General features: G+C 54.5%; 1 protein-coding gene across 1 annotated transcript in view; it reads right to left on the bottom strand.

Moving 5' to 3' along the window:
* Positions 1 to 3,853: 3,853 nt before the first annotated feature.
* LOC140402939 (semaphorin-7A-like) overlaps positions 3,854 to 9,809 on the bottom strand; it is a 30,279-nt gene continuing 24,323 nt past the window's right edge. The window contains exons 10-12 of the mRNA XM_072490582.1: positions 9,632 to 9,804; positions 7,373 to 7,428; positions 3,854 to 4,351 (exon numbers count right to left, since the gene is read on the bottom strand). Coding sequence (XP_072346683.1) covers positions 4,017 to 4,351; positions 7,373 to 7,428; positions 9,632 to 9,804 — 564 coding nt within the window. The 3' untranslated portion in view covers positions 3,854 to 4,016. The remainder of the gene's footprint in view (positions 4,352 to 7,372; positions 7,429 to 9,631; positions 9,805 to 9,809) is intronic.

Below are 9,809 nucleotides of genomic sequence, written 5' to 3'. Positions count from 1 at the left end.
ACAGAATAAAGCTCCCTCTGCACTGTCCCCATCAAACTCTCCCAGCACGGGCACAGCACGGGGTTAGATACAGAATAAAGCTCCCTCGACACTGTCCCCATCAAACACTCCCAGGACAGATACAGCACGGGGTTAGATACAGAGTAAAGCGCCCTCTACACTGTCCCCATCAAACACTCCCAGGACAGGTACAGCACGGGGTTAGATACAGAGTAAAGCTCCCTCTACACTGGCCCCTTCAAACACTCCCAGGACAGGTACAGCACGGGTTAGGTACAGAGTAATGCTCCCTCTACACTGTCCCCATCAAACACTCCCAGCACGGGCACAGTACGGGGTTAGATACAGAGTAAAGCTCCCTCTACACTGTCCCCATCAAACACGCACAGGACAGGTACAGCACGGGGTTAGATACAGAGTAAAGCTCCCTCTACACTGTCCCCATCAAATACTCCCAGGACAGGGACAGCACGGGGTTAGATACAGAGTAAAGCTCCCTCTGCACTGTCCCCATCAAACACTCCCAGGACAGGTACAGCACGGGGTGAGATACAGAGTAAAGCTCCCTCGACACTGTCCCCATCAAACACTCCCAGGACAGGTACAGCACGGGGTTAGATACAGAATAAAGCTCCCACTACACTGTCCCTATCAAACACTCCCATGACGGGCACAGCACTGGGTTAGATACAGAGTAAAGCTCCCCCTTCACTGTCCCCATCAAACACTCCCAGGACAGGTACAGCACGGGGTTAGATACAGAATAAAGCTCCCTCTACACTGCCCCCATCAAATATTCTCAGGACAGGTACAGCACTGGGTTAGATACAGAGTAAAGCTCCGTCTACACTGTCCCCATCCAACACTCCCAGGACAGGTACAGCACGGGGTTAGATACAGAGTAAAGCTCCCTCTACACTGTCCCCATCAAACACTCCCAGGACAGGTACAGCACAGGGTTAGGTACAGAGTAAAGCTCCCTCTACACTATCCCCATCAAACACTCCCAGCACGGGCACAGTACGGGGTTAGATACAGAGTAAAGCTCCCTCTACACTGTCCCCATCAAACACGCACAGGACAGGTACAGCATGGGGTTAGATACAGAGTAAAGCTCCCTCTACACTGTCCCCATCAAATACTCCCAGGACAGGAACAGCACGGGGTTAGATACAGAGTAAAGCTCCCTCTGCACTATCCCCATCAAACACTCCCAGGACAGGTACAGCACGGGGTGAGATACAGAGTAAAGCTCCCTCTACACTGTCCCCATCAAACACTCCCAGGACAGGTACAGCACGGGGTTAGATACAGAATAAAGCTCCCACTACAGTGTCCCTATCAAACACTCCCAGGACGGGCACAGCACTGGGTTAGATACAGAGTAAAGCTCCCTCTACACTGTCCCCATCAAACACTCCCAGGACAGGTATAGCACAGGGTTAGATACAGAGTAAAGCTCCCTCTACACTGTCCCCATCAAACACTCCCACGACAGGTACAGCAAGGGCTTAGATACAGAGTAACGCTCCCTCTATACTGTCCCCATCAAACACTCCCAGGACAGGTACAGCACGGGGTTAGGTACAGAGTAATGCTCCCTCTACACTGTCCCCATCAAACACTCCCAGCACGGGCACAGCACGGGGTTAGATACAGAGTAAAGCTCCCTCTACACTGGCCCCATCAAACACTCCCAGGACAGGTACAGCACGGGGTTAGATACAGAGTAAAGCTCCCTCTACACTGTCCCCATCAAACATTTCCAGGACAGGTACAGCACGGGGTTAGATACAGAATAAAGCTCCCTCTACACTGTCCCCATCAAACACTCCCTGGACGGGCACAGCACTGGGTTAGATACAGAGTAAAGCTCCCTCTACACTGTCCCCATCAAACACTCCCTGGACGGGCACAGCACTGGGTTAGATACAGAGTAAAGCTCCCTCTACACTGTCCCCATCAAACTCTCCCAGCACGGGCACAGCACGGGGTTAGATACAGAATAAAGCTCCCTCGACACTGTCCCCATCAAACACTCCCAGGACAGATACAGCACGGGGTTAGATACAGAGTAAAGCGCCCTCTACACTGTCCCCATCAAACACTCCCAGGACAGGTACAGCACGGGGTTAGATACAGAGTAAAGCTCCCTCTACACTGCCCCATCAAACACTCCCAGGACAGGTACAGCACGGGGTTAGATACAGAGTAAAACTCCCCCTACACCGTCCCCATCAAACCCTCCCAGGACAGGTACAGCACGGGGTTAGATACAGAGTAAAGCTCCCTCTACATCATCCCCATCAAACACTCCGAGGACAGGTACAGCACGGGGTTAGATACAGAGTAAAGCTCCCTCTACACTGTCCCCATCAAACATTCCCAGGACAGGTACAGCACAGGGTTAGATACAGAGTAAAGCTCCCTCTACACTGTCCCCATCAAACACTCCCAGGACAGGTGCAGCACGAGGTTAGATACAGAGTAAAGCTCCCTCTACACTGTCCCCATCAAACACACAGGACAGGTACAGCACAGGGTTAGATACAGAGTAAAGCTCCCTCTACTCTGTCCCCATCAAACACTCCCAGGACAGGTACAGCACCGGGTTAGATACAGAGTAAAGCTCCCTCTATACTGTCCCCATCAAACACCCCCAGGACAGGTACAGCACCGGGTTAGATACAGAGTAAAGCTCCCTCTACTCTGTCCCCATCAAACACTCCCAGGACAGGTGCAGCACGAGGTTAGATACAGAGTAAAGCTCCCTCTACACTGTCCCCATCAAACACTCCCAGGACAGGTACAGCACGGGGTTAGATACAGAGTAAAGCTCCCTCTACACTGTCCCCATCAAACATTCCCAGGACAGGTACAGCACAGGGTTAGATACAGAGTAAAGCTCCCTCTACACTGTCCCCATCAAACACTCCCAGGACAGGTACAGCACGAGGTTAGATACAGAGTAAAGCTCCCTCTACACTGTCCCCATCAAACACTCCCAGGACAGGTACAGCACGGGGTTAGATACAGAGTAAAGCTACCCCTACCCTGTCCCCATCAAACACCCCCAGGACAGGTACAGCACGAGGTTAGATACAGAGTAAAGCTCCCTCTACACTGTCCCCATCAAACACTCCCAGGACAGGTACAGCACGAGGTTAGATACAGAGTAAAGCTCCCTCTACACTGTCCCCATCAAACACTCCCAGGACAGGTACAGCACGAGGTTAGATACAGAGTAAAGCTCCCTCTACACTGTCCCCATCAAACACTCCCAGGACAGGTACTGCACGGGGTTAGATACAGAGTAAAGCTCCCTCTACACTGTCCCCATCAAACACTCCCAGGACAGGTACAGCACGGGGTTAGATACAGAGTAAAGCTGCCTCTACACTGTCCCCATCAAACACTCCCAGGACAGGTACAGCACGGGGTTCGATACAGAGTAAAGCTCCCTCTACTCTGTCCCATGTGTGTTCAGCGAAGATACCATTTTCTTGCCAAGCAGTCTGGTAGTTTTACGATTTGGGTCCATTCTGCCCACACTTGGTTGCACTGCGCTCCGAACCGAATTCGGAATTATTTGGCCAGGGTCCCTCTCTCCCTTTTCCCTAACACCGGCCTCCAGGTGGTAAGCAAACGCCCGGCAAGGGAGTGACCCACAGCGGCGAGGCCATTCCGGCCAGGGTCGAATCCAAGGGGGCTGAGAATCCTCGGCCTCCCTGAAAACCTCCGCTGACCAGGGCCCTGTGGTCAGTCGCTCCACGTGGGTGGGCACTGGGGGGCGGGGGGGGGGGGGGGGGGGCTGAAAGTCGGGTGGCCTAAGTGGGGGGGGGGGGGGGGGGCGAGGGCGAGCGATTCACGTCGTAAATGCGTCGCACGTGTGTGAGAAGATGGCAGCTTGTTCCCGGTGCTCGGGATACGGCGTTCAGTATGTATTAAAAAAGAAATTGCGTACTCCATGCGTCCCTCAGGGAAGCCAAACCCCGCCCACCCCCATCCAATTCCCGTCAAATCAGGGCGCAAGCGGCGGCAAGGCCCAAAAGCAGAGCCGTGCAGGCCAGCGCTGCTGTGGCTCCGGCGCTGACCCTCACGTTGTAGGCCGCAACCATCTCTGTCAGTCCGTTCTCGGTGGCCTGGCACTGGTAGAGGCCCTCGCCCGCCGGGGGTGGTCCGCTGTAGATGAGCGAGCAGGAGCCGTCCCTGATGGTGCAATTAAACTGCTCCTTCCGGTTGTAGCTCCACGTGTACACGGCGTGGTAGGACCTCACCGGGCAGGGCAGGTAGAGATAGGCACTCGAGTCCACCGTTAAGTCTTGGGCCTGCTTGTCAAGTGATCGGGCGCCTGAGGAGGGGGAAAGAGAAATTGATTTCAAATACTTTCCCAACACATTCGATTAGGATCCCTACTCTGCACCACACGCCTCAAAAAAACACTTCATTTCCTGAGCAAATGGATGGGAGGATTAGGAGAAGGTAACCCCTGTCCCCGACGTTAGTTATCAAATAGGCCCCACTGAGAGCAACACGTGATAGATACAGAGTAAAGCTCCCTCTACACTGTCCCCATCAAACACTCCCAGGACAGATACAGCACGGGGTTAGATACAGAGTAAAGCTCCCTCTACACTGTCCCCATCAAACACTCCCAGGACAGATACAGCGCGGGGTTAGATACAGAGCAAAGCTCCCTCTACACTGTCCCCATCAAACACTCCCAGGACAGATACAGCACGGGGTAAGATACAGAGTAAAGCTCCCTCTACACTGTCCCCCATCAAACACTCCCAGGACAGGTACAGCACGGGGTTAGATACAGAGTAAAGCTCCCTCTCCACTGTCCCCATCAAACACTCCCAGGACAGGTACAGCACGGGGTTAGATACAGAGTAAAGCTCCCTCTGCACTGTCCCCATCAAACACTCCCAGGACAGGTACAGCACGGGGTTAGATACAGAGTAAAGCTCCCTCTACACTGTACCCATCAAACACTCCCAGTACAGGTACAGCACGGGGTTAGATACAGAGTAAAGCTCCCTCTACACTGTCCCCATCAAACACTCCCAGGACAGGTACAGCCCGGGGTTAGATGCAGAGTAAAGCACCCTCTACACTGTCCCCATCAAACACTCCCAGGACAGGTACAGCGCAGGGTTAGATACAGAGTAAAGCTCCCTCTACACTGTCCCCTTCAAACACTCCCAGGACAGGTACAGCACGGGGTTAGATACAGAGTAAAGCTCCCTCTACACTGTCCCCATCAAACACTCCCAGGACAGGTACAGCACGGGGTTAGATACAGAGTAAAGCTCCCTCTACACTGCCCCCATCAAACACTCCCAGGCAGGTACAGCACGGGGTTAGATACAGAGTAAAGCTCCCTCTACACTGTCCCCGTCAAACACTCCCAGGACAGGTACAGCACGGGGTTAGATACAGAGTAAAGCTCCCTCTACACTGTCCCCATCAAACACCCCCAGGACAGGTACAGCGCGGAGTTAGATACAGAGTAAAGCTCCCTCCACACTGTCCCCATCAAACACTCCCAGGACAGGTACAGCACGGGGTTAGATACAGAGTAAAGCTCCCTCTACACTGTCCCCATCAAACACTCCCAGGACAGGTACAGCACGGGGTTAGATACAGAGTAAAGCTCCCTCTACACTGTCCCCATCAAACACTCCCAGGACAGGTACAGCACGGGGTTAGATACAGAGTAAAGCTCCCTCTACACTGCCCCCATCAAACACTCCCAGGCCGGTACAGCACGGGGTTAGATACAGAGTAAAGCTCCCTCTGCACTGTCCCCGTCAAACACTCCCAGGACAGGTACAGCACGGGGTTAGATACAGAGTAAAGCTCCCTCTACACTGTCCCCATCAAACACCCCCAGGACAGGTACAGCGCGGAGTTAGATACAGAGTAAAGCTCCCTCTACACTGTCCCCATCAAACACTCCCAGGACAGGCACAGCACGGGGTTAGATACAGAGTAAAGCTCCCTCTACACTGTCCCCATCAAACACTCCCAGGACAGGTACAGCACGGGGTTAGATAGAGAGTAAAGCTCCCTCTACACTGTCCCCATCAAACACTCCCAGGACAGGTACAGCACGGGGTTAGATACAGAGTAAAGCTCCCTCTACACTGTCCCCATCAAACACTCCCAGGACAGGTACAGCACGGGGTTAGATTCAGAGTAAAGTTCCCTCGACACTGTCCCCATCAAACACTCCCAGGACAGGTACAGCACGGGGTTAGATTCAGAGTAAAGCTCCCTCGACACTGTCCCCGTCAAACACTCCCAGGACAGGTACAGCACGGGGTTCGATACAGAGTAAAGCTCCCTCTACACTGTCCCCATCAAACACTCCCAGGACAGGTACAGCACGGGGTTAGATACAGAGTGAAGCTCCCTCTACACTGTCCCCATCAAACACTCCCAGGACAGGTACAGCACGGGGTTAGATACAGAGTAAAGCTCCCTCTACACTGTCCCCATCAAACACACCCAGTACAGGTACAGCAAGGGGTTAGATACAGAGTAAAGCTTCCTCTACACTGTCCCCATCAAACACTCCCAGTACAGGTACAGCAAGGGGTTAGATACAGAGTAAAGCTCCCTCGACACTGTCCCCGTCAAACACTCCCAGGACAGGTACAGCACGGGGTTCGATACAGAGTAAAGCTCCCTCTACACTGTCCCCATCAAACACTCCCAGGACAGGTACAGCACGGGGTTAGATACAGAGTAAAGCTCCCTCTACACTGTCCCCATCAAACACTCCCAGGACAGGTACAGCACGGGGTTAGATACAGAGTAAAGCTCCCTCTACACTGTCCCCATCAAACACTCCCAGGACAGGCACAGCACGGGGTTAGATACAGAGTCGGGATGGCGAGCGGCTCGGAGGGGGAACTTGCAGGTGGGGGGGGGGGGGGGGTGTTCCCCGTGTCTCTGCTGCCCTCCCTCGTCCTTCTAGACGGTAGAGGTGGCGGGTTGGGAAGGTGCTGTCGAAGGCGAGTGGCCGCGGTGCGTCTTGTAGACGGTGCACACGGCTGGCGCTGTGCGTCGGGGGGGGGGGGGTGAATGTCGGCGGTTAGCGTGTCGATCGAGCGGGGCTGCTTTGTCCTGGATGGTGTCGAGCTTCTCGAGTGTCGTTGGGAGCCGCGCTCGTCCAGGCGAGTGGAGAGTCTCCCATCGCACTCCGGACTCGTGTCCTTGTCGATGGTGGACAGGCTTTGGGGGGGGGGGGGGGGGGGGGGGGGCGTGGCAAGTGGTGTATCAGGGAAGGTCTGCTGTTGGCAATGTGCCGACGTTACGTTGGGTTGCCCGGGTCAGCGTCTGCGGAAGAGGTGGCGTTTACCTGGTCCGTCGTAGCAAAGGGAGTCGTTGAGCCCGCCGACACTCTGCAGGACGGCACTGAAATGTGAAACGAAATAACAGTAAAATAGACACAAAGGTGTGAGACCTCATCACACCCCGTTACTCCTGGGCAAAGGCTCGTTACCCAACCAGCAGGTCAACCCAGGAGGTTTCGCCTTCCTTCTTAACGGGGAAGTACTGTGTTCAGGGAGGGACGGTGAGGGCAGCTCCCTCATTTCAGGCTCCCTTTGTTTATTTACTTCTCTCTCTGGCTAGGCCCAGGATCTATTGCCCATCCTTGACCTATCAATAGGTGGTGGTGAGACCATCAATGCAGCCCCGTGCGATGTAGGTACAGTCTTCCAAATTTAACAAACTATCGGGGTATCTGTCGTACACCCGAGCGACGGTTGGGGTCTGGTCGAGGATCGTAATACCCACCCTCGGCCCAGGTCCCGGAGCTGTGATGCAACTTTACTTGGCCGTAGTTTCACCTCGTACTTCCAAGACCGAATTTTGAAAAAAAACTCGGTTCAGTCTTTTTCCTGGTGTGAGCCCCTCTGTTCCGCGCGGAGGCCTTTGGCCACCTTGTTCTGCGCCAGAAAGAGGCGCGGGTCGACGGGGCCGCAGCGCCAGCTGGAGGAGGGAGGACAGGGGAGTGAGGATTCCTGTCGGACGAAGCGGCACTAGACTGTTTGTTGGCCCAGCGCGCAGAGAGGGTTTGCTGAACGGAGGTTGCACGAAGTCGGGGAGAAGCCGAGTAGGTATTTGGAGTTTCTTACTGGGAGGAAATCGCACTCGAGGATGCTTGCTTCGGTGGTGGACTTTGAGGACCGGGGCAGAAGATATTAACGAGGCTTTTCAGAGGTTTTGTGCTAATTTGTATGAATTTGATGGAGCGGAGTTCTCCCTGGTACTTACGAAGCATTACTGTAGCGCTCTGATTCCTGGCACTCTCTACCTTAGGGTAGATACGTGGGCTTCAGTAGGGTGCTCTTTGTAAGGGCCGGTGCAGACTTGATGGGCCGATTGGCTCCCTCTGCACTGTAAATTCTATGATAAAGGAGCTTCAATCATCAGCCCGGGCCTGATGATTTTGGGTGTGAATTCAAAGACTTGTTATCAGACCCGTCCATTGGTATGTATAATTATTCCTATGACGTAGGTCTTCTCTCCCCTCCCAGCCGCTCCGGGAGGCGGATATTCCCTTCATCCCGAAAACAGGCAAGAATCCTGAGCTGTGTACCTTCTTCCAGACCCATTTCGGGATTGAACGTTGATGTGAAAATGTTGTCCAAGGTTCTGGCCCTGCACCTCGAGGGCACCCTCCCCGTGAGGACCCAGACTGGATTTATCCAGGGTCGAAGCTCGTGCCATAAGGTTAGGAGATTGCCGGATGTTCTATTCCAATTGGAGGCGTGCTTTGGGTGGGTCAGTGATCTTCCAGGGGTGCCGAGAAGGCCTTCCATGGGGGGGGGGGGAGACGACAGATTTGTTGAGGTGGGGGGGGGGGGGGGGGGGACAGATTTGTTTTATCTGTGCGCAAGTTTGGATTGGGGAGGGGATTTGACCAAGGGGATTGAAGTACTCGACAGCAACCCAATTGGGGGGCATTACGAATGGGTCTGAGAATTTGTGGCCTTCAGAGAGGGACTAGGCAGGGATGTCTCCTCGTCACCTCTTTTATTCGCTGTGGGCATTCCTATTACCCCTCTGTTAAGTGGGACCCACGATGTATGTCAGCTTTACCAATTTCCTGGTTGGGTAGAATTAAGGTGAGTGTGTTGCCTGGGCTACCTCCCCCTCGGAAAATGCTACCTGTCCTATTGGCGGCTGAGGTCCTTAAATAAATGTACGGTTTGTTTAACCGGGGGGGGGGGGGAGCCTACCACGCAGGTAGGCTTACAGTGACTAGCACGGCTGCCTCACGGCTCCCAGACTCCATTCCCTGGGGACACAGGTCGGCGCAACATCGAGGGCCGAAGGGCCTGGACTGCGCTGTAATGTTCTATGAGCAAACCAGATGGGGTTTTGACAGGGCAGGATTGTATCACGATCGGCCTTCCGGAGACTTAACTATCCGCCGTAGCTTTGTTAAGTTATTTTAAATTTCGCCAGCGGCCGAGGGTGGGATTTGAACCCTCGGCCGCCGACTGATCATCCGGAGCGCCCTGTCCAGCGATATGGCCACTATATATCGACAGGAGGGGGTGGGGGGGGGGGATGAGAGCCTGGTCAAGGGCGGCGTATCGGGGCCTACCTGTCATTCCTGTTCGCAGCCTCGGCAACGGGCACGCATTTCCCGGCGGCTTGGTCCCACCCGCAGTAGGGGTCCCTGGCGGCGACGCACTGCGGGCAGGTGCTCCCGTACCCCTCGCAGTTCGCCAGGGGCAGTCGGACAGTCTCCAGCGGGGTCCCGACGAAGAGGTGGCCCTGAA

This window comes from Scyliorhinus torazame, chromosome 26 (assembly GCF_047496885.1).
Source record: "Scyliorhinus torazame isolate Kashiwa2021f chromosome 26, sScyTor2.1, whole genome shotgun sequence".
Classification (NCBI taxonomy): Eukaryota; Metazoa; Chordata; class Chondrichthyes; order Carcharhiniformes; family Scyliorhinidae; genus Scyliorhinus; species Scyliorhinus torazame.
This window is presented reverse-complemented; position numbering and strand designations above follow the sequence as displayed.